The following is a 26039-nucleotide window of genomic DNA, read 5'->3' on the forward strand; positions in this document are numbered from 1 at the left end:
TTTATAATCTCGTGATTTGTAACCAAATCAACCAAATATACTAATTATTTCAACAAACAGCAGATTTAATAGCCTAAAACATATTGTGAGCAGACTATTGACCTCAGGAGAAGCAAGCATGTTTTTAAAAATACATTTATTTTTATATTTTGTTAAATATAAATATATAAAATAAAGATAACTCATGACATAATAAGAGATAAAACAATCTGACCTATTTTTGAACGTCACGTCACATATTCAACATTAACCACTGATATGATATTCTGAAATGTACAAAGGTACTTGTTTTCCCTATATGTGTAAGAATTTCTCACTTTTAAGCATGTAAGATATGACTACACTATTGAAATATTTCAATATAAACCCAGAAACACTGTCCCAAATAACCTGAACATGCTGTCCCAAATTACCATACCACTATTGGTAATTTGGGACAGCAAGAAAATGTCCAAATTAAGAAAATGTAAACATCCTCACAAACCAATGTTTGTTTATTTTAGTACACCAATGCATCACACATCTTAATATAACTTTCATACCTACAGTAAATTAGTCATACAAATGTAATAGCCTTATATTAAATTCCAACAAAAGCACATGCCGTTTTGCTGACCTCCTGATATTTGGGGTCAGCGTCCTCTTTGATCCTGACCACACCCCCCTGTGTGATGTCACCCAAAATACTTAATGTGACTTTTAATGTAGACATCCAAAGGAATGTATCAGCACCTTTAACTTTGCCATCGCCCATTCAAGGCAAGTGGAAGCACTGTTTTTCCTTATCTGTCCCAAATTACCTGATGTCCCAATATACCTGAATTCACCCTATCTTTTACAATTATATTCCTTTTTTCCACATACTTCCACATGTCATCTTACTTCATCTAAATGTCTGCAAAAAGCCTTCCAGTTTTTTTTGTGGCAAGTGTTTTCTGGGTGTTTGGAGCAGGATGTGGTTTCAGTGAAGGTGGAGGCAGCAGTCAGTTGTGGTCCGCGGACTTCAGCCTCTGTGCGCTCAGCAGCGGCGGCGGCATGGAGACACACCAGGACGGACTTGACTCCCTCCGAGCTGCGCAGCGCACTGGACTAAAGCTCCAGCTCCTCTCCCACGAAGCCACTGCGGTCTCGACTGCGCAGACAGGATGTTCATACTTTGGCTTCTCACCGTGTTCTCCGTTGATCTCAGTCACTCGCTTTCAGGACACGGACTCTTTGTGAACCACTGGGCGGTGCGGATCACAGGTGGCCCGGGGCAGGCTGATGACATCGCAGACAAATATGGATATATAAACTTAGGACAGGTAACCATGCACTCTGTTCCTACTGTGGATGTTTCATGTTCACTGTATAGCTGCATTGCGTAACGTTCCCTGACAGGTTTTATTATGACGTTAAATGATCTTTAAACACTTATAACTCTTCGGATTTTAGAAACGGTCCAAATTTAAAACAAACAAACCCACGTGACATCACGTGGATTTCTTCTAACTTTAACCCACTTAATATAATCAAAAATGCTGAGAGGTTTAGCCTCTTTATGTGATTACCGGTACAAACAAGTTGTTTCTCTGGTGTTATCCAACGTTTACAGAAACAATACTGTCTCTGGCCTGTGTTCATCTCCCGCAGAAGAATCATTAATGTATCTGTACCTATTAACTTATTTACATGCATGTCTCTTGACGGGGTGATCGTTCAAAGGTGCGCTTAAACAGTCAAAGCTTACAGACATCATAGAGTGCTGTGTGGATGACATGTTTGTAATCCAGCCCTGACTTTATAGCATGTAATGTTCCATTCCCCCCAAAAAATCAATGGGATTTTTCTGGTGACTTTTGGATTATTACAAATAAACTGTGACAAGCAAAACTCGTCCGTGACGCTGACACTTAGTCCAGCAGTAGTGGTAGGGATGTAGGCTATAAGGAAAATCTCACATAGCCTACCTCAATAACAAGTCCTTTAATGGGTCCTTTAATTAACGTTAGTTAGTACATTATTAAGCTGTTTATAGATATATTAACAATCATTATTATGTAGCCTATTATTTAGGATTAGGAAACACATTAATGAATGTAGCCTATTAGTAGCTAAGCAGTCAAAGTTAATAAATTATTAAGTAATAATAAAAGTTGAATAATGTAATTAGTTTTCATTATGTATGCATTACTCAGCATTAATTAACACATTAGAATGCTTTAGTACTAACAAACGTTAATTAAGGGACCCTTATTGTAAAGTGTTACCACATGTGAAAATATCAAAATCTCACCATACAATAATGCCACAGTAAACTCCACAGTATGAATTTATTCCTATTTAGAAGGTCCAAAATAAGCAACAAAGAGCACAAATATATGGTCAAACTAAAACAGCTTATCTTCCTCCCTCCTTCCTCTACCCACCCTCACCTGCCTCCCTCCCCCTCTCTGACCTGCCTGCCCCCACCTCCCTCTCTCCCTCCCTCCCTCACTCCACATCTGCAAAGTCTCTCTCAAGGCTCTAGCCCTCCTGCCTGCTACCTGGTACTTTTTTGGCCACGCCTCAGCCAGCCGAGGCGATAATTATAGGGTTGGAGATCCTGGAAATACGGTTCTAGCCACATTTTGAAAATACAGAAGTCAAAAGTCCCAGCTCCTTTCCTCAGACTTCTCTCTAAAGCCACGCCTTCACCATTCTGCGGACGTAGGTGAAGACACCCAACGTGCATTGCCAGAGCTACACTGACACCCATTAGTGTGGCTTTCCGCGGATGTAGGTGAGAGACGGCACTTTGATTGGGCGTAGCGAATAAAAGCTGGTCTCAAGAGGCTGGGTCTATTTCTATTTTCTGCAAGTTCTTGTAAATGTACAAACCCTCTCAAAGACCACGACCGCCCGTTTGAGCAGTTTTTAAGCTGCTTCATTCCTGCTACAGTTCTCAAAGACCCGACCTCGGTCCGATCCCGTTGTTGAAGCCTGGACCTGATGCGGCCGGACTCAAGAGGATTAATTCTCGGCCGGACCGCGGGGGGAAAAAAAGAAAAGCCCAATTTTCGAGCATTCATGCACATTCTAGGACGCGTGCTTGCAGCGCTGCGGAAACCCAGACTTAACCCGGCAACAAGAAATACTTTTTTTTCTGATTGGCTGATGTGACGTGTGAACTGATTGAAACTGAGAGAGACTTGAGAGCCCTGACACTGGTCAAATGCCTAGATATGATCAGCAGAAGTGAAAAGCTCATTTCAAGCTCCTGTATATGGTCACATGACTGAATGTCATAACCATTAATGTTTGGTTTGAATCATAACTTCTTCTATAAAAGCCTCTTCTGTTAGTAACAATTTGTAAGAGTGTGAGTACAATGAGGCTGTAGGCCTAGATCAGTTTTCATGTTCAACATGATGATGCTTTATGTCTCAGATAACCTCTGTAGTCTCATTTGTACAACACAATCCATATTTGTGTCATTTGTGTCAGGAGCATGTCTTGCTCCTGTGTACAGTGAGTGGTGGTGACTGTCCACAGAGCCTCAGTCATAGTCGTGCTGACATGACAGCAGGTTATTATGACCTCTGCTCTGAGGCCAGACAGGAGGCTGCGCTGGCTTGCTATGGGAAAGACACATATGGGCCAAAGCTAGCTGGTGTAATGGAAAATTTTGGTGTAACCCATTGAATGTTTCATGACTGTCGTATGGCTATGCTAAAATCACTGACATTCCTTGCTCCTTGTGGAAAGTGTTATTCAGTTAATTCCTTGGGTGATAACAGTGTGAGGTACACCAGACACAGAAATAGACTCTCTGGAGCTCTGACCTCCAGGGCTCTGTGAGCTTTGTAAGGTGCCATCAACAGATGATCAGTGCCGAGCATGAGGTGGCACAAAGTTATGGCGTATGGCCTCCAGACAGCTCTTACAGCCCAGGGAGGATGCCATTCACATGACAGGGGATGAGCAGTTACACACACAGATGGAATGTATGAATTTGTTTGATAAACAGCAAAGACAGTAAGTCTCTGCACCTAGTGCAGAGATGATGTCAGCTAACGCCAGAAAGGCTGTAGAATGCAAAGGGGGGTGTGTGCCTGATCTTTTTCTCTGTCTGTGTTCTTGTTTGATCTGCCGTAGCAGGGCCACATATTACTATAAAGATAGAGTGCCTGAGAACATCTTCAGGCCACTCACTCACTGACTGTACTCCTGTTCGGTTGTGTTTGTGTGACTCCATTCATGAATGCTTTTATTAAAACTCAAGAAAGACAGCTGACGTGTTAAGTTATACTTTTTTAAATACTTCAGTTGAAAGAACAACATTTTTGCCACCACACTGGTCAGCGTGCTAACTGCAGCAGCAGAAAGGACATGATTGTGTCCACCTCTGGGGACAGATGTTGGCGAGTGAAGGAACTTTTACTCCAAGCAGACATCTGTTGAAGCTAATGTTATCAATAAAGCCTATTTACTCTCCTTACAACTGATCTCAGAGCAGTGTTCTGCCTGACAAAGGATGATCTGTTTTCTGCAGGAGGCCGCTGTCTCTGGATGCCAGCCTAGCAGTCATTGTAGTTTAAGTTTCTGTCACTGGCTGGTGTCCTGTTGACAAAGGCTTGGCAGCAGTTGGCTTTTCTGTAAAAGTCACATAACAAAACATCAAATTTGAGACATTTATACTCCAACATTGCCACCACAGAAAAAGATAAACACCAGCCAAATGATGAATGAATATCCCATGGTTTAAAAAAGGAATTCAACATAACATGTCCATATTCATCTGGCCGGGGACTACAGCAGGATATTAGCCATGCTGGCTAAAGCTGCCCTTTTTACTGTATTTAATGCAGTTGATTAATTGGGACTGTCCACGTACAATAAAACAATAAAGTAAAGTAAATATGTATACTGTGTTGGCTACAGCCTTATTAGTATTTTCAAAATGCATAGATGATATGTTTGTCACCAGCTTCCTTACTTGACCAATTCTAAACAGTAAAGCTGGCATTAAAACTCCTTCTTTATCAGTTGAGAGTCTGTAAAAGAGAACAACAAGAAATACTGTATGTGAGAGAATGAAGAGGGACGTTTGGAGTCAGAGTAGCAGTAGTCTGCAGGCTGACTCCTGCCTGCCAGCTGTGCACATGTGTGCAGAGAATCCTGCTCACATTTTTGGTGCAGAGTCAAGAGAGAGGTTGCATATTTATTAAATGATGCAGTATATTATATACAGATGACTGCAGTGTGTTTAGAATGTGGAACAGTGAGTTTTAGATCACATCAGGGTAAAAGACATTATAATACTTGTGATTAGAAGCTAAATGCTAATCATATTAATTATTGGTGGTGTGTTTGATCAGATAGGAAGTCTGGAGGACCATTACCACTTTTACCACAGAAGAGTGGTTCGCAGGGCTCTGTACTCCCTGAAGGGCCCCCACAGCTTCATCCATATGGATCCTAAGGTGAGTGGAGTTCAACGTACAACAGAGCAGACATGGTCACGTGCACATTTCCCCTCTTGTCTAAAACCTTCCAAGCAGAGCTGCCAACCCCAGCCACAGTTTAGAGTACAACACTGGCAGCAGTTCACAGAGGTCTGTCAAACCGTGTTCCCTTCGTTTCATCAGTCCATCAGTGGTGTGAAACTACGCTGCACTTCTGCTTATTCAACACTGAAAAGAGTGATCTCCAATTTTCTTTTGAACTTCAGCTGTTAGAAAGTTATAGAATTCTTTATAGTTATAAAAATTAACGGGTTAATGAGTTCATAAGGGGAAACAGATTCTTGGACAGAATGCCAGTGTGGCTGAGATTTTATTACAAACCATTTTGTGTTTTGTTGTGAAGCTCTCATTAGATCAAAATGTGATGCCACATTATCCAATTAGCAAACAGCTGCAAAATAAATGTACATTGCTAACTGTCACTCAACTGGTGAGCTCTAACACTTTTACTCTCACAGAAAGAAGCAGTCTGACCATCTGTAATGAAACAAGCAACAAGCAGGCGTCAGGTCTGACAGCTGAGGAAAGCCATCAGCCAGTTTCAAGAGCTGTGATTCATACACACAAAGAATTAAAGATATTTTTCTAATTGTATAAGCCAACACATTCATATACTGATGATTTGGTTTAACACAGAGATTGGAGGAGCCATGGACTGAACCAAAATATATTATAGTAGACTGATTCATACAATCCATTTATATGCTATCTAAATGTAAGTCTGTTCAAAGGAGCCTCGGTGGAAGACTGTCTTACTCTTTCTTTTTTTTTCCAAATCATTTTTATTGAGTTTTCCTTGGATGCATTTCAACAACGAATGTCAGGGCACAAGGGATAAAGAAAAAGAAATACATCTGTAAAAACAATGCCAGGGTTATACAGAAACAAATATGAAAGAAAAAAAAAGAAAATTAAATAAAAGTAAAAGAGATGGTCACACTCTTGTTTTACACTGTTTTCATTTCCGTGTCCATCTGCAGGTGGCCTGGGCCCAACAGCAGGTAGTAAAACCAAGAGTAAAGCGGTATGCCCATAGTGGGCCAACTTTTAATGACCCTAAGTGGTCCAACATGTGGTACATTGTAAGTACAGGACACTGACTCAAATCTACTATTTCCACTTGATGAAACCAGATGAGAGGTGATGTGTTTTTCTTCAGCACTGCAGCGACCAGAACAGCCGCTGTCGCACAGAGATGAACATCCTGTCAGCCTGGCAGCGGGGCTACACCGGCAAAAATGTGGTTGTCACCATTCTGGATGACGGCATTGAGAGAAACCACCCTGATCTTGCGCAGAACTACGTATGTGTTATCAGTGCTGAAATCTACAGATATAGATGCAGCGACTTTGAGAAGCCACAGGACGATGTAGTGTATACTGACTCCTCTTTTGTCCTCAACCATTTCTGCAGGACCATCTTGCAAGTTATGATGTGAACGGGAATGATCACGACCCGATGCCTCGTTATGATTCCCGCAATGAAAACATGTAAGAAAGAACCATCAGTGTCTCAACCAGCTTCACCTTTCAGTCGGCTCTAAAGATAACCTCTTGTCTTATAAACAAATGGCTTAAGTATGGAGCCAAATTGGGGTCAAATGTTTTGTGCTTGAAAAAGTAAAATTTGAAACTGAAATTTCAAGTTTCGATCTTGAATTTCGAAAAATACATCAATGTATTCAAAATAAAAATAAATGTACAAAAGGGTTTTTCAGGTTAAATATAATTATAATCAACTCTGGTAATTCTTTTGAATAAATCATTTATATTTGGGATCATATTTCTTTCAGTTGCATGTTTTATCTGAAAAAGAAAGATCTGAATCTGAAAAGATAAAACATGTAACTGAAAGAAATAGGATCCCAAATATCAAAACATATGAAAGTGAAAAATGAAAATAAATGATTTATTCAATAGAATTACCAGAGATGATCATAATTATATTTAACCTGAAAAAACCTTTTGTACATTTATTTTTATTTTGAATACGTTGATGTATTTTTTAAATTCAAGATCAAAACCTGAAATTTCAGTTTCAAATTTTAAGTACAAAATATTTGACCCCAATTTAGCTCCATGAAGCTCCTGTCTTACATTCACACTTTAGAGTCAACAGTTAACCTAGAGAACATGTGACCCCTTCCCCCACCCCACACACATACACACACACATACACACCACACACACCCACACACATACACACACAAAGATGCCCCAGACTCAGGGTATGAACCTGAGGAGCCAGTGAGGTGACTGTGCTACATGCGCAGCAGAACTACACTGAACATCTGGAAGTGATGACATAAGTGTTAGGATGACATGCTCTGTCTACTCCACAAAGGTTGTTGAGAAGTGTGATGCTAGAATAACATGTTGAAGACAATGTGCATATTATCTCTCTCCAGGTGGTGTGGTTTATACAACAGTCCTCGCCACCAGTCTTTACATGGTTACAGGTTGTTTTATACTGGACATGTTCACAGGAAACAGATCCCAGCTTGTAATTCCTGCCTGTGTTCACATGTAGACATGGGACTCGGTGTGCAGGTGAAGTAGCAGCGGCTGCCAATAACTCCCATTGCATCGTTGGGGTTGCCTACGACGCTCGCATTGGAGGTACGGTTTGCTTTTCCCAACAGATGAAAAATAAATGCAGTTTTTTTTTTAAACACCTTTATAGCCAAACATACTGTATGTTACCGTGGACGCAGGAATTCGGATGCTGGATGGGGATGTGACTGATATAGTTGAGGCCAAGTCCCTGGGAATCCGACCGGACTACATTGACATCTACAGTGCGAGCTGGGGGCCAAAAGATGATGGCAAGACAGTGGATGGCCCAGGGCCGCTAACCAAGCAGGCTTTTGAGCAAGGCATCAAGAGGGTCAGATGGGAGTTGGGACTCAAAGAAAAAACAAATGTATGCACTTTTGATTGATTTTGTAACTAAACCAAGTATTCATCCATCAGGGTCGCAAAGGCCTGGGGTCCATTTTTGTGTGGGCTTCAGGTAACGGTGGCCGGCAGGGGGATCACTGCTCATGTGATGGTTACACCAGCAGTATCTACACCATCTCCATCTCCAGCACCACAGAGAATGGAAATAAGCCGTGGTACCTGGAGGCCTGCAGCTCCATCATAGCCACCACCTACAGCAGTGGAGAGTTTAATGAGAGGAAGATTGTAAGTACTGGATTCATCCACATGTAACTGCAACCATGAACCAACACATGTACAGTTCCTCCTGGTGACAGTTGACTGGTTAGCAGCAGAGTGGTTCAGAGTTAAAGCAGAAGTAAGCGATCCGGTCGTTTTGGCTAATGCTGCGTTCCAGGCAGGCTTTTGAAACCGTAAATTACAGCTTCAAGTCACGACTTACGACTTTGTAGCGTTCCAGGCAACCCACTCGTGTTTTTCCGACCTGTTTTACCTGTGAAAGTCACTATAACGGCCACTCGTAACTTCCGACCCGTGAACTCGTACCAGATCGAACTGGTACGACTTCACAGGTCGGAAAAACACGAGTTACGAGTTGCCTTGAACGCACCATAACGTCTTGTCAGCCGACGGAGTTAGCAGCCCCCGCCCTCGTCATGGATCTATTGGTCCTCGTCCCTACGTCACCACATCCACGCGCATCCCTTGGCTGCACACACAGCCCTTCATGCCATTCTCTCTCCTCATTGGATAAAAACTGTAGGATACGATAAATGTTTTCTCCTTGGCTCAGAGCAGAGCAGAGTGACTGACAGACCCGTGTTTCGGTCCAAACACTCTATGTAAGTGATTGCTGTCGGAAGATATAACTATTTAAGACTTATATTAACACAAAAATATCGCTTACTTCTGCTTTAACGCATGCATTTAATTACTGTCAGGTTAAAACTCAGCCAGGCAACTTAAAGAAGACTAGCTTCCAACAATCACTGACAGACTTGTTGGTTGTCCTTCCCTGGAAACATCCATTGTGTCTGGGGTAATCATGTCTTTTACATCCTTTAAAGGGATAGTTCAACATTTTGGCAAATTGGCCCATTGCCGTAATTGCTATAGTCATAGCAGTAGGTTTGTTACCTTTATTTGTTGATGCAAGCTATTTTTAGAACTGCCGAGGGCAGCCGCTAGCTGCTCAGAGCTACGCTACGGAGGCTAATGGGATTTCTTGGTTTCCTTCATCAAACTCATCAAATACACAATCCAACAACTCCAAAATGCTCTGGTGGACAAGTTGTGACCTGCACATTCACCATGCTATGAGATAATAACTGAACGTTACGAGACAGAGTTGTTTTCAAGGCAAATACAGAGACTGCTTGCTGAAAAACTGTCCCTGAAGGCAACACACATCAGCGGCTTTGCATGAATTTACCTCTAAAACAACTCTGTCTCATAGCGTTCCGTTGTTATCTCATAGCGTGGTGAATGTGCAGGTCACAACTTGTCCACGAGAGCATTTTGGAGTTGTTGGATTGTGTATTTGATGAGTTTGATGAGGGAAACCAAGAAATCCCATGAGCCTCCGCTCTGCCGTTCTAAAAATAGCTTGCACCGACAAATAAAGGTAACGAACCTACTGCTATGACTATAGGGAGTATGGCAATGGGCCAATTTGCCAAAATGTTGAACTATCTCTTTATGTAGTTACCATCATGTAGGCAGGTTGTGAACCCAACTTCACCCAGGAGACTTGATGATTTTGATCTGAGTCCTGGAACATAGGATGGATAGATAGGTCTGGGATGTGGCTAGCTGGGTGGAACAGGGTGTTAGATTGGGGCTGGAACTGGGCTTAGAGCAGGAAAGCAGGTTCGTCCAGGGAGCAGAGAGCAGGGATACCCAAGGCTGAGGGTCAGGGCTGGAGGGGAGCAGACAGAGCTACAGGCAGAAGAACAAAAGAAATACTGTAAAGCCATTGACACTGGGAAACTGGTTGCCATTAAAAAGCGCCTTTGTAACTTGTCGGTTCCATCTGATCTGACATCTGCCGACTCTTTACAGTTTCTGCATGCAGGCATTTATGAAGTTTGCAAAATCCTTTATAGTCCCTCAACACCTGTTTTTGTCCAGTTTCCCTGGAATGCTTTCTGAATAACAGATTCCTGGCCGTTTGCTGATTTTTCCAGGATCTTAATCCCTCTTCAGATAATACAGTGTATTTGCAGCATGCTCTTTTTGTCTATAAATTACATGAATGAGTTTTTTCCATGCAGTAAAACTTACTGGCTCACCATTGAACACTGTTGGCTATAAGTAGCCAGCATCTTTGAATCAGTCCTTCTCCTTGATTCAGCTGTTGGTAGGTGTGAATTCCATAATGTCTGTCTGTAATGAATTAAGTTTGGACCTTTGCTTCAGATCAGTATTTTTCCCAGGGCTGGGGCTGGGGCCTGTCTGGGTGGAGTTTGCATGTTCTCCCTGTGCCTCCATCCTGCATGGAGTAGCAGTATAGACAATGTTTCCTTTATACCTTCACATGTGTTTTGAAGCAAGAGTTTATAATTCTGACTTTCCCTTTATTTGTTAATGTCCACACATGAAGCTTGAGTATCCATATTTACAGTACAGTTGTATAGCCTTGGGATAAGGGACTCATTTTTTATCATCATCAGATTTCTGCCACTTAAATGGAACTGTTGTGCTCTTAAACAGAGAAATAGTGAGGAATAAATTGACACAGCTTGCATGTTCATTCATGTGCATGTGTCATTTACATTACATAAGATGTACATTGCTGATCTTGCCCTGCCACAAATCAGAAGTCACAGCTTGTGTTAGTGACAGAATGCTATATGCAGTTAGCCACATTGTTGGAGCTGAGCTGTATATGTGTTCATGTGTTCATGTTCTTGTTATTTGACCGATAGACTGAAAAAACACTGTTATCATCTGTTGACCAAAGCTCTGAGACTTTTGATGTGTCATTATAGTGAGATCAGCTCCCTAGGCAACCTTCATGATGAGGTATGAGGCGAGACATGTAGCATACTCAGAGTTGTCAAGCCATCGTGTACAAAGGTTGTTACAGGTTGTGTATACATGTGTGTGTGTGTGTGTGTGTGTGTGTGTGTGTGTGTGTGTGTGTGTGTGTGCGCGCGTGTGTGTGGATGTGTAAAGACCAAAGCTCAGAGGAAGATGTGTTTTCCCAGACTTTCAAAGGAGGTTAAATCGAAAGCAACTGGACTTAGTTATTTGTCAGTTATTTTCCCAGACAGTGGTGAGAAATGATCACATGAAAATACATGATGATCAGCGTTTACACCAGGCTGCGTCACACACAGGTATTCATGCTGAGCCCTGCTGTGTGTGTGTGATAGATGATAATGAGAAACTGGTCTTGGCTTTGGCTCAGTGTCAATATAATGCTGTGGTTTAAACTGACCAGAGTCAGGACAGAACAAGCTCTCCCTGACTGTGTTTAAGGTGGAGGCCAGTTAAACAGTTCTTTATGTCTTCATCTCTCTGATCGTGACCTTTGAACAAAGAGGGAACCCACACACTAGCTGTCGTTAGTGAGACATGATATTATAGAGACATGATTATAGAGACATGACCAATCAAGACAAACCAAACACATAAAACGGGCATATGTTTATTTTTGTTTCTATTCTGGACCTGCTGGTCTTTCTCAGAATGAAAGACGACCTGGCCTTTTATAGATATGGGAATAAGAAACATGATGCAATATTCCTATGGCACAATAGGAACAATAAATATTTGGAATGACAACAAGTGTGCACACAACTTTACAAGTTAATGCAGAAACCGTTGCATGCTTTAACTGCTCTGCTACTGTACCAGCATATTTTCCGCTTTTCCTACCCCTTTGTCTTCTGTTACTCATACTGCCACCTGCAGGCTGCGGAGCAGGAGTGTGGAGTTCCTTCAAACGCGGAAGCTGCAGTTTCACAACAGTGTTGTTTACAGTTTTTCTCTGTCGCTTTGGTGCTTTTCTCAGATCAGAATGAAGATTCTCATTAGTTCAACCTCCACAACATTTAGTCATTTGTCCACATCATAGTAGCAATGTCTCCTTCTATTCCTCTGAACAAATTGCAAAAGCTTTTGGACATGTATCAGTTGCTCTCATACAATTCTCTGCTGGTTTATAACATCATCATTTGCTTATGTCATGTCAGTCAAAATGAACTATACTTATGAATGCTGAATAGCCGTTCCCTATAAAACTAACAGTCCTCATTTCATTGCTTGAGTCATTACATACAAAATTGTTGAACTAGTTGTCAAAATCTAATTTTAAATGTTGGGAGAACCACTCTGCCCTACAAAGCAAAAAGGCAGTAACTACGCAGAGTTCCGAACTGAGAAAAATGACTTTAAAGTTATCCTGTTGTCCAGCCTAAGTAGTTGTAGGTAGATTATTGGACATGAGGCAGTTTTGTTACTTTGTATTAGCTTATTCTTTGTATATATTAATTCTCACATTTGATTTGATGTTTTACCCCTATTTTGCAGTTACTGCATTCTTGCTTTGTATTACTTGCCAATAATGTGGCACCATACCAAGCAAAAAGGCAGTAACTGCAAATTCTTCAAAAACTATTCTGTCACAACTTGTGCTCTAGGTGTGTTAGATACACTGTATTTGGACTAATTGGAACCATTTGTTTCCCTGAACATGGATATACCAAACCCAAAGTAATCTGACCATTTTAGGCCAATAATTTCCACCCCAAAATTCTGGTGCTGAAATTGCTGCTTAAAGTGTCTCACATTCCTAAACTGTATCAAGGCCCAAATTAGGACAATATATTTTGAATAGTACCACATTCTTATGTGTGAATATTAGATTAATGTGTATCTGGGTGTGTTTATCTAATGTACTGCCTATATCTACAACAAATCACATTAACTTTAAAGCACTGTCAACTTCACTTTGAAGCAATATAGGCAAGTTAGGCTAACTCCAATTCAACAGGGCAGAACAAAATCATTTTGATTGAGTAATGATAATGAGGAAATATCGGAAATCATAAATATATTTTTATATTCAGAAGAGGAAACCGGGGTATGGGAAACATGGAAACAGTAACTTCACTCTGCGGCAACACGGTTGTTTTTATGTTAAGTAAAACAAAGCAAAAGTACAGTAACTGACAGAGAAACGGTAGTTACTGCCTTCTTGCTTTGTTTCACTAGGGCTTTTTGCAGTTACTGTAAAAACGACTACCATTTTTCTCCAAAACGACACACATTTGAGATAAGATATTTTGTCACATAACAAAGGATGCCTTGAATGTCATGAAAATGATAATAACTCATTTTCGACCAAAAATGCAGCTACTGCCTTTTTGCTTTGTAGGGCAGCACTGTGAATTCAATTTTATAAACATTTCAGGGAGAACAGTATTGGACAGTAATTCAGCACTAAACAATCTTCACTGCACTACAGTCATTGTGTCAGGCATTAAGCTTACAGTGGGACAAGAACTTTTTACATTTGACATTTAGACTTCAGCTTTACTACAGTACAGATTTACTGTATTGTAGTGTATTACAGCAACTTACTTACAGTAAAGATTTGCCATATTTACAGTATGGTACTGTACTACAGCATTTTAGCATTTTACAGTATTGTACTCCACAGTCATATGGGTTGATGCAGTATATGCACATTACAGTAATTTTACTCTGCACCACACAGGATTACAAGACAACCTCACAGAGCTGGAAGAGACTGAGCCCTTTTTACTCTGCAACAAGAAGAAGCCATTTGTGGTGATTGCAAACAATGACATGAGGTTGAGAGAGATATAATGATACAAAGCAAGGATGACAATATCTTCGGGAATATTGAATCCGTTTCAATCGTTACAGTTGACAGTGATGTAGATAAAAACATGTGGCCAGACAGACAGGAACATCTGGATATGCAGGAATGATTTACAGTACTCTGTAGGTTCAGTTACAATATTGTTAACAGTTGTGCACAGCTCTACCCAAATGATTTCCATTTGTTCTAAATAGATGACTGTAGCGTATTTTTATTTTGCACAGTGCTGTGAACAAATTAGAATTGCAAAGAGCAAATGCAGTAAAAATATGAAACATATGTATTCAATATCAGTTACTCCACGAAATACAGTAATGTGTAACTTTACTGTAGTTTTCACATGGCTGTACAAGTAGTGCATGGTGCTGTCTTGAGCATTTTCAGGTACTGTCACCAAGACCTGTTTTTAGAAAACACTTAGAGAATAATGAAAACATGACAAAGCCATTTGACTATCTTGTTCATAAACGATGGTGTCAGGACTTCTCATGTTGAAGACACTGACAGTTTCATGAATACTTGCTTTTGAGCAAGTGATGCACTTTTGCAGGTTATCCACTAGGTTTTGCAGTTTGTACTAATTGTTTTGAGAAATGCACTGCAACTGTTGTGCAAATGTTAAATAGTGATGTGAGAAAAGCACCAAAGCGACTGAGAAAAACTGTAACATTGCCACCTAGTGACTTGGAAAACATTTTGTGTAGAAGTAAATGGACGACAAATGGAGTGTCAGTATGTGAATGATCACTTTATTGACCCAGCCACACTTAGAATAATGATATTATATATCATTTGGAATACACAACTGTATTCCTGGGGCTGCATTGTCAAATACTATAAGAACATATCCTCTATTATCTATTATGCAAATTCTACATGTTAGCAGCATTAACTTAAAATGAATATAACTAATTTTACTCCAGAATATAGGAATCAAAATATATTCTGGTAGAATGATCATGTTAGGGGCTAATTGTTTGTGTAATGATCTTAAAGAGGGTCAGCTTCCAAGAGCTTGCCAGAACTGAAACACACTATATCAAGTACTGCAAGGACTTTCACTACTGGTTCTGCAGCTCAGCTATGGTCCAATCAACTGAAACCAGCTTCTGGTATCTCTAATTACTAGGTTGTGCTGGCACAACAAGAAACAAGAAAAATGGGCTAGAAATTCGGTCCTGAAACTGTGGTCCTTAATTCAGCTCTTAGGCACTTACTACTGGAGAGAACATCTGCTACCACTGCTGCTTGAATGTTGGTGAGAATCAAGGTTCAAGGTCTGTGGGCAACAGTCCAAACCCAGTTCAATAAGTTACACACACACACACTTACACACAAACACACTGAGTCCAGCTGTTTCAGTGGCAGGTATACAAATATTCCACCTCTTCAGTGTAAATATGTGACGTTTTCAGTTCATTTCAGTTTAGTTTGGACTCTGTGGACAGATCTGACCCAGATCAGCTAAGAGGTCTTGACAGCTGGTGACACTGTTTATTGCTTTATAAGCCATGTGTATCTGAGAAACAGTTCAGTGTTGGTACCGATGTCTTCTTTTTTCTCTATTTATTCTATTTTACTATTATAGTCATAACATAATATAGTTTATATGGATGTATATTTTTCTTACTTTTCTTATCTCTGCGTTATACTGCTATATATGCCTTTATATGTATATACATTTATATGTATGCCTGCACTACTGGATGCTTGAATTTCTCTTGGGATGAATAAAGTATCTCTCAGTTTAGGTCTAAGAGAGGAGACGAAAGCATAGAAAACAACAATAACATGCTGCTGAATCAGGATCAATAATCTGTGGTCAAAGTAGGTGACACTTCACTGCACAGTGAAATCTGTGACACAGATGTACTTTTACCCTGGCCTAAACGCAGTAAGTACATTTACTGTGATATTGTAGTTACAGGAAGTAATACTAGGTACTTTTTTCACATCTTTTATGTAATTATCACATCCACTTTCACCTGACTGGATAGTACATAAACTCCACCAAGTTGGGACGACTGATCAAATGATGTCATACTGAGTTAATATTTTATGTGGATGGCTTCTGTTTACAGACACGTCCGTGTGATTGTGCTCTCCCTGCAGGTGACCACTGACCTACGTCAGCGCTGTACTGACGGTCACACCGGCACGTCGGTCTCTGCTCCCATTGTGGCTGGAATCATAGCCCTCGCCCTGGAGGCCAAGTCAGTTCTGTTTTCTTTGTTGTCATAATCATCTCTCCCTCTGCTTCAGTATCTGTGTGTTTGTCTGTCAACCATTGGTGTTTTAATTCCATTGAATACGACCTCCAGTGGTGGTCTTCATGCTTTTGGTTTGGTCAAGAGGGTTGACTTATACTTGGCCCAATACCGGTCCGTTGCGGTCGTACCGTCAGTGTGGGTAAAGTGCAAATTAGGCGCGCTGCACTTTTGGTTGTTGGAGAAATGGGGCACACTTGCGCACTTACACTAGCTCATAAACGCACACGCCAAGTGCCCAAGTGTGAGCGAGTGTGCATATTGGGACCGGCTGCTCAGCAACCGCTACAGAGGCTCATGGTATTTCCTGCTTTCCTGCAAAACTCATCAAATACACAAATACAAATACAGTTTTGCGGGAAAGCAGGAAATACCATGACACCAATACCAAAACGCTCTTGTGGACAAGTTGTGACCAGGGGTCCGTTTCAGGAAGCAGGCTCAACAAACTCTGAGTCAAATCCCTAGCTCCGGGTTGACTGAGCCTGAGCTGGAAAACTCAGAGTTTCCACTAATCCCGCTTTCTGGAACGGACCCCTGCACATTCACCACGCTATGAAATGATAATAGGCCGAGTTGTTTTCGAGGTAAATGCAAAGCCGCCGATGTGCATTCCTGTCGTTTTTCGGCAAGCAGTCTGTCTCTTTTCGGCACAACCAAACCAAAACAGCGAGTCAACGGCCCCAGACAAGAGTGAAATACCCAAGTAAGTGAGATAATTAATAACATGGCCCGCACCAAAAGGTGGCAAAGTAACTGGACTGATGAGTTTTGTTTTATTTGACGCTGAAAGCCCAGCACTAATAACTTCACAACCTTAGAACAGACAAAGCTCTGTGGACCCCTTGAAATCTCTGACACCCCCCTGAGGGGGCCCCCGCACCCCAGGTTGGGAACCAATGGCTTTAGAGGACCTGTGATACTGGTTTGATTCTTTTCATGGGAGATTCTAACATTTAGAACAATATAGAATCATTACCACCCTGATCCTTTAATGAATAGTTTCTCACTTCTTCCTAATATCAATGTGTCTACATGTGTGAATTCACTGTAAGGTCAAGTTGACCAAAGGTAGAGCCGTAAGAAAAGTCACTGGCAGAGACAGAGAGGATGAGCCAGTGTGTCTGGTCAGATGATCTGAGCTGGGTCTCTGTTTCTGCAGCCTTCTGCTGACGTGGAGGGACGTGCAGCATCTTCTGGTGAAGACATCCCGACCTGTCCACCTGAAAGCTGATGACTGGAAGACCAATGCTGCGGGACACAGAGGCACACTGCATTCTACCTCTATACTAACATAGTACATCCACTGGTTTATACTTGAACACTTGAAGTATAAAGATATGTGGTTTTAAATAAAATGAGGTTACGTAGGGTCTCATACTCTCCTTCTTTGCTCTGGGTTTTGTGATCAGTCAGCCACCTGTATGGTTTTGGTCTGGTGGATGCAGAGGCCATGGTACTGGAGGCTGCAAAGTGGAGGACGGTTCCTTCTCAGCACACCTGCAGTAAGAAGCCTGAGCGACGCACCAGGTGAGGTGAGGGGCCGGTTGGTGCAGTGTGTCAACTGAAAAAAACTCAACCTGGTTGGGCACAGGAACACAGACTCACCTCATGGGATCCCAACTGGACAACACCTGTTTGAAATTATATGACTTTATCTATTACATCAAAGGTTTTTGTTAAAGATTTACCATAAATATCTCCAAGACATCCATCATGAGACACGTGCACCCTCTGCTCATGTACTTTACATGGACATCAATATATTCTAACAGCTAAGATGTAATCTTCATGATACACTGATGATCTATGCTCAGGTACATCCATGCTGGTCAGAGTGTAAACAGCAGCATCACCACATCCGGATGTTCAGAAGATCCCGAGCATCACGTGGACTACCTGGAGCATGTGGTGGTCAAGGTTCTGATAGCCCACCCACGACGAGGAGACCTGGAGATCAACCTCATCTCTCCATTGGGGACGAGAACACAGCTGCTGGCCAAGAGGTGAGAGCTGAACTATGTGCACTGATGTACAGTTTAGGTTTGACTGTATATGAAGATCATGGTGGCCTTTTATTAAAGGCTCAGTTCTATCAAATAGTCCGGTGGTTCTGGTTCTATCCGCAGAGGTCTGGACCGTTTTCATGATAGTTCATAGCGTGGTGAATGTGCAGGTCACAACTTGTCCATCAGAGTTCCAAACAGTTTTGGAATTGTTGGATTGTGTATTTGATGAGTTTGATGAAGGAAAGGCCGAAGTACCGCGCACCGTGCAGAGCTCACGTCTCTGCCCCGCCGTTCTAAAAATAGCTTACACCCACAATTAAAGGTAATGAACCTACTCCTAAAACTATAGGGATTGCAATAGGTGAATTTTCCAAAATTTTGAAATATCCCTTTAACCAGGTCAAAGATTACAGTCACTGGGCATTTTGGTTCGGTAGGATTCAAAATAGTGTGGCAGCACAGGAAGTAAAGTCATAACTAAGTCTCCACAGCTCTTCTCCTGCTCAACACCAGATCACCAGTCGACCTGGGTCCCCTGTGGTCCCAAGACACTCCACTGGGGCTGCATTACCACCTGGCCTCAGCTAGGTGCCCCTTTCTGACATCACTGACCCTCCTGTGGTTCTGAGTGCCCCTTAGTTCTAACCCGTGGCAGATTTCCCCACCTGGCCTGCTGCCATTTGGCCATGGCTGGTGCTGCAGCCTCCTATCAACCTGTCTCTGAAATGAACCAGACTGGAGTCTGTCCACCACAGGACAGCTGAGCTCTCTTATCCAGTTGTAGGATCCTGAAGAAGGATCAGATGGTAGGTGCAACAAGTCTCCCTCACCAGGACCAGCAAAGATCCACCTTCCAAGATGTATCCCACCACCCCATCACAACCCTACTTGTCTAGATGAGGCCTGTTTGTCACACTGTGATTCAGTGATAAAGGTCATGGTGAGATGTTCAGAACGTCCGGTTTGCCACATGTATCTTCATCTGTGGAGAATAAAAGTTGTTAGAGAATAAAAGTAGTCCTAGGCCCCATTTACCTGCCCTCTGCTGGGGAGCTGGTCCTCAGCCCTTATACTGGTTCCTCCTCTCTTCTCAACCCCTGCTCCTTCTTCCTGAATGTCCCACCAGGTCTCCCTGCAACCTAAGAAATGCTATCACATCCCAAAAAGTCTCTCACAAATATCATACTTAAAGCTATGGTCTACGATTTGGAGCATTGGTAATTATTATTAACATCGTTTATACAGTGATTATGGTCCTGTGGTCCGATATACACAATATAAATAGCAAAAAGAACCAAAAAAATCCATTCAGTCTATCAGCCGTGGGCCTGCATAGAAATTGACCAATGGGCGCCGCGCGCCCCGTCCGGCTCCCACTGGCTCTCACCCTCCATCCAATCCCCTCGTCTCTCCTGCTCCTCCTCGACCCGCCTCGTCCCCACCCCCTCCGCTTAGAAACTACAAGTAGTTTGTAACCGCTCTGAGCTGCTCAGCCACAGACACATGAACCCACCAATTCAGCGCCTGCTGCCCCCCACCCCCAGTCGGTCCGCCGAAAAAAAGCCCCACTAGGATTCAGAGAAGCACAGTACAGAAGCACAGAATGTGTTGCTGGCCTTATTACCGGTACCGCGTCGAGTCTCCCTGATCCTCTCCCAGACACACAGCTGCTTCCAGCCGCAGCCGCAGCCTGACCGGTGCTCTGCACCCTGCACACCGCGGCCCTGCTGAGCTCCTGGTCTTCCTCCTCTCCCCGACACACAGCTGCTTCCAGCCGCAGCCTGACCGGTCTCTCTGCACTGCGGTGCTGCGGAGCTCCAGGCCCCGGTCTTCCTGCTCCTCTTCCCCAGACACAGCACCCTGTGGCCGGTCACCCAGCGCGAGGAGTCTCCCTGTAGCATGAGGCTGTGCTAATGGTTGCTAATGGCGGCGCTGCTCGTACCAGCGGTCGCCGCGGTCCCGTTGCCGGGGACGGCGACGACGGTACTGGCACCGCCTCGTTACCGGCAGCTGGTGCACAGCGGCGGCGCCAGCCCCGATGCCGCCGCTGTGCACCAGCTGCCGGTAACGAGGCGGTATTAGTGGGCTAGCGCCGAGCACAGCCTCATGCTACAGGGAGACTGTTGGCGCTGGGTGACCCAGGACAGGGTGCTGTGTCTGGGGAAGAGGAGCAGGAAGAGTCGGGGCCTGCAGCTCCGTGGCGCCGCGGTGCAGAGAGACCCAGGCTGCAGCGGCGGTGCTGAGTTTATGTTGAACAGGTAATCTTTGGTTTTATTGTGGAAGTTGTGACTGTGAATATGACATTTTACTCTGCATTCAAAGCTGCGTTTGGTTTCTGCAGGCAGCAGGCTTGTTGCTTGCTCCGAGTCCGCTCTGCTCTGTGAGGGGAGGGGGGGGAGGCGTGTCGCGAGGAGGTCCCGAGGGGCGGGCCATACGAGCTCAGAGGGGAGGGGCGGGGGTGTGTGAGAGGTGCTTTTTTCAAATTTTTCTCATCCTCTTTCAAAATGTAGACCATAGCTTTAATAGTTGACCAGGTATGTCAGAACAAAACTTACTCTAACCTGGTCAAGCCCACATTAATAATTTAACATGATGGCCCAATCAAACACCAATAAGAACCTTCTCTAATGATCATCATTATCTTCAAACCTGCAAAAAGAAGAAGGATGTGTGTACATGACCTTATCTGCCCCCCTCTTGCTCCACTGTCCACAGGAAGTTTGACAGCTCCAGCGAGGGCTTCAGGGACTGGCAGTTCATGACAGTTCATTTTTGGGGTGAGAGGGCAGAAGGCACATGGACTCTAGAGATTATTGACTCACCGTCAAAGCCACGTAACCCCGAGGTACTGGGTAAGGTCCAACCACACATACACTCAGGTTCACATTTACATTAAACCTCAAAAGATGTATCACGATTATCATGATTGCTCCTCGACTCAGGCAACCTCAAAGAATGGACACTGATCCTTTATGGCACATCTCAGGACCCGTACCAGCCCCACGGAGCTCAGCATGCCTCCTCCAGGGGTTTGGAGATCCCAGAGCCAGAGGAGCTCCTGGAGGAGTCGGAGGAAGACGAGTACAATGGTGAGAAGATCCAAACACCTCATCGTCCTCACACACTGACACAGTGGTGGTGGTGGTGGTGGTGTTGTTGATCATGATCCATGTGGTGTCCATCAAGGACCTTGCCACAGTGAATGTGGAGACCAGGGCTGTGACGGACCAGATGCTGACCACTGTCTCAACTGTGTCCACTTCAGCTCAGGCAGCCTGAGAAGTGGAAGGTAAGACCAGGCTGATAGGCAGACCAGCAGAGGTTATAGCTTCTTAGCTGATTGTTTTGGTTCCCACAATGCCTCTCTCACATTAGCTGCAGTTTTTTTTGTGCCAACTGCCTTTGTCCCCTCTCTGTCTGTGGAGAAAATGTGTGAGCCACTGTCCACTGGGACACTACGAGGACACAGCGTCCCGTCGCTGTCGACGCTGCTTTAGAGGCTGCGAGAGATGTGAGGGTCGATTACCAGGAGACTGTCTCTCCTGTCGCAGAGGTCTTTACCTCAACACGCTCAACTCCAGCTGCGTGGAGACCTGCCCCACAGGCTACTTTGCTGACCAGAGTAAGTTCACACATCTAGTTCTTGTTTTTATTTTATTTTTTAAATAACTGAGTATGTATAGTCGCATCCATCAGGGCTTCACAACCTTTCTCTCATATTGTCAGTTTTCCTGCTCGGCTGTGGGACATACTGGGGTGTGTTAGTTTCAGCCTAGTGCAGGTTTCAGAATGATAAGACTGTAGTGTGAGCAGGGCCGTTGCTAGGAATTCTGGGCCCCCTGAAAGAATACTAAAGTGGGCCCCTGTCCCCTGACTTTTCCACTTTTTTTCTTAGACTACGTATGTATTATCATTTTTTATTTACTTTGTTTTGATGCTAATGCAGCATTACTATGAGTATTAGTCAGGGTTTTATGCAGAATAATTCAGTCATACAAAGATTAGACTACTTGGGTTTTTTGTGGGCCCTACTTGGTGCTGGGCCCCTAGAATTATCTTCACCTTTCCCCCCTACCCACCTTTTTCCGAACGTCAAAAACATAAGCCGGTTTTGCTCTTCCGGTGGAATTTTATGTTTATGTTTCCATGGTTTTGGTAGTCGCGGTAAATGCATGGATTTTTTTTTCAATGAAAATCTGTAAAACGCATGGATCATCACACCAGCTTTTAACAATGGATATCACATTTGTGTTAAAAGCCAGCGTTAATAGATCCATGCGTTTACGGCAACTATGACAACGACTGAAAACCATGGAAACGTAAACGTACAATTCCACTGGAAATGCAAAACAGGCTTCCAGTTTTGACTATAGATGACGTGGAAACTTGTGGATACAACGGCCCTGAGTGTGTGTTGTTTGTGGCAGATCAGAGACAGTGTCTGAGGTGTCACGACACCTGTATGAGATGCCTAATGTACGCAGACAGATGCAGCGCCTGCAGTGAAGGCTACAGGTACATGTACATACCAACACACATGGTAATATTTGAGCTTTTATTTTTAAGAAATATTGTAACATAGCTGTGGTTTTTGTTTGCAGTCTGGCAGGGATGACTTGTGTTCCTGAATGCACCAATGGAACCTTTTTTCACCTGGAGGAGATGACGTGCAGCTCATGCCATTCCTCCTGCAGGACTTGTACAGGTCAGTGTGTTTGTATTTGCAGAATCCTGAGAGAAACAGACCTGTGATTAAAAAGATTCAAGTGTAGGTGTCAAAATATTTGATATCTCCTTATTTCAAAAGCTGCTGGTAATATATGACCCAGTGACCTGCAGGTTTCAATCTTGCAGGGCCAGGTATGGAGGAGTGTATCCAGTGTGCTGGGGGCTACATGCAGCAGGGCTGGAGGTGTGTGCACACCTGTTCTCCTGGCTACTACTCTGGAGAGGCAGCAGGAGTCCCTCATAAACTGTGTCACAGGTGAGTGACTCACAGACACCACTGACTCAATCATTTGCTGATCTCAGATCTGTTCTGCTGGCTTCATGTTGCTCTGTGGCTCCAGGTGTGAAGAGAACTGTCTGAGCTGCACCGGCCCGGGAACAACCTGCATCAGATGCAGAGAGGGTTACAGTCTGGTCAGCAGGACATGTATCGTGAATGCATCATGTAGTAACGGTGAGTTCAGCTGATGTAGTGAACCTGTACAGGGAGGACAAGGGAGGATGTCAGTTCTTGGCTTCAAGTCTTAAAGGGATATTTCAACATTTTGGAAAATCTATTGCCATAATCCCTATAGTCACAGCAGTAGGTTCATTACCTTTAATTGTCGGTGCAAGCTATTTTTAGATCGGCGGGGCAGAGACGTGAGCTGCTTGGCTAACGCAATGGAGGCATATGGTATTTCCGTCTTTTTCTCTCATCAAACTCATCAAATACACAATCCTGTGGACATCTCCTGGACAAGTTGTGACCTGCACATTCGCCACGCTATGAAATAATAATGGAACGTTACAAGCGTTGTTTTCGAGGCAAATGCGTAGCCAGAACTACATTCCAGACATGGCTGCTGGGCGGAGTGATTTCAAAAGCGCAAGTAGTTCCGAGTATTTTCCTCATGTGTCGTAATGTTACATAATTATACGTTATTATTTCATAGCGTGGTGAATGTGCAGGTCACAACTTGTCCACGAGAGTGTTTTGGAGTTGTTGGATTGTGTATGAGTTTGATGGGGGAAACGTGGAAATACCGTGCACCTCTGTAGCGTTAGCTGAGCAGCCTGCATCTCTGCCCCGCCAATCTAAAAACAACTTGCACCAACAATAAAAGGTAACAAACCTACTGCTATTACTTTAGAGATTATGATAATGGGCAAATTTGCCAAAATGTTGAAATCCCTGTAAACTGCATCTCGGCCTTAATACAACTCATTTCAGTCGTCCAGTGTATTTGAGATGAAGTTGTGGAAGGATCTATCGCAGTTTGGAAGTGATAGCTGGGAAATATTTTCAAGGATAACATGAGTTGTTTTTTTTTGTAAAGTCATTCTCTCTGTGTTATCCTGAGTCATGGTTTTTCAGTTTATCATATTGAACTTGTCAGACTGCAAGTTCATGTATTCTCAGTATTGTGCTGATTCTCTGTCCCTGTCAGCTGATGAGGTCTTCTGTGACATGGTCAAGTCCAACCGTCTCTGTGAGAAGAAGCTCTACCGTCAGTTCTGCTGCCGTACCTGTCTGATGAACGGATGATACACCCGCTGCTCTCTCACTCTCTATCAGGGTTAAACCTAACTTAGTTATCATTTATCATTTCAAGTTAAAATGACTTTTAATTGTGCTTTTCAGCAAAATGTAACAGGGCATTAAACACATCTCTTTGAGTGAAGCTCTTCGGTTGTTTTTCTGCAGGTGTTAAAGGTCTTGGGTCTGATTTAAAGGTACAATATGTGGAATGTGTACAAATACTCAAATGTGTAAATGTACAAACTGCATAATGATGTATGACCTACTGTTTAAAACATTGTTTATTCATATACTGGGATGAATGGAGCTCAATCTAAACTGTGACAAAGAGAGAAATAAATCTTTTTTAGTCAGTTTTAGTCTGGTATTTCCACCCACAGTTCACAGCACTAGCAAAGAAGAAAAATAAATCTGGACTCAAATAAATGTAATTCTACTTAGCAATGCAACATTATGTTTCTTGACTAATTTTACATAATTTGCCAGATTTAGAAGAAAAGCTGTGGTTTTAGGATGTGTCCTGTAGAAACACAACAAAAAAATCTATTTCAATTTGATGGTTTCAGAAGAAAGCACATTTTTTTATAACTACACTTAAATTCACTGTAGATGGATCAAATATTTAATATTTATCATTCTTCTGTGGTTACACCATTAGACATTTTCAGGGCATTCAGTCTTACTTTTGTTTAAAAGTGGTTCAATTTCATTTCAAATGGCATAAAACCAACATGAATAAAAAATGTATATTATAACAAATCTGATACATGCTTTTAAAACATTTATTTATTTTCATTTATTTAAAACAACTTTGACACTCACTGAAATAGGGTCACACAATAACACAAATGACTGTCTTCATATTGTAGGCTCATACAATGGACTAAGTCACTTTGTTTCCAGGTCTCTATCCACATTCACATTCACAGCTATGTTCAATTTACCCAAAGCTACATGTAGGCCGGAGAACATTCACACAAAGTCATCAAATTCATAACTCGAGTCCAAGTCATGTGACTCGAGTACGTATAACTGTATTCATTAGATACAAAAATACAAACATATGGAACATATGAAAATACATACATTTAAAGTGTCCTGCTCTCTTCTACATTTCCGTTAACAATTCTCCTAACGCCTCTCTCATCTCTACATTGTTGTTGGAGGTTTTCTCTGATACTTCCCACTCTAGACACCCCTTTATAATGACAATGTGAGTTATTATTTGCCACTG

At 42.7% G+C, this 26039-nt stretch overlaps 1 protein-coding gene across 1 annotated transcript; it reads left to right on the forward strand.

Annotated features, from left to right (window-relative positions):
* The first annotated feature begins 1000 nt into the window (after nt 1-1000).
* Nucleotides 1001-24943, forward strand: pcsk6 (proprotein convertase subtilisin/kexin type 6). The gene is made up of 21 exons (XM_085771684.1): nt 1001-1304; nt 5340-5444; nt 6467-6568; nt 6646-6789; nt 6900-6976; nt 8016-8104; nt 8200-8372; nt 8459-8671; nt 16392-16492; nt 17709-17812; nt 17959-18076; nt 18364-18552; nt 21271-21407; nt 21498-21644; nt 21742-21844; nt 21981-22177; nt 22983-23070; nt 23157-23260; nt 23410-23539; nt 23625-23737; nt 24714-24943. The coding sequence occupies exons 1-21, from the start codon at nt 1146-1148 to the stop codon at nt 24809-24811; spliced, it is 2691 nt and encodes an 896-aa protein (XP_085627810.1). The 5' UTR covers nt 1001-1145; the 3' UTR covers nt 24812-24943.
* The last annotated feature ends 1096 nt before the right edge of the window (nt 24944-26039 follow it).

This window comes from Trachurus japonicus, chromosome 3 (genome assembly GCF_045865225.1).
Source record: "Trachurus japonicus isolate A0001 chromosome 3, Traja_1.0".
In the NCBI taxonomy this organism is placed as follows: domain Eukaryota; kingdom Metazoa; phylum Chordata; class Actinopteri; order Carangiformes; family Carangidae; genus Trachurus; species Trachurus japonicus.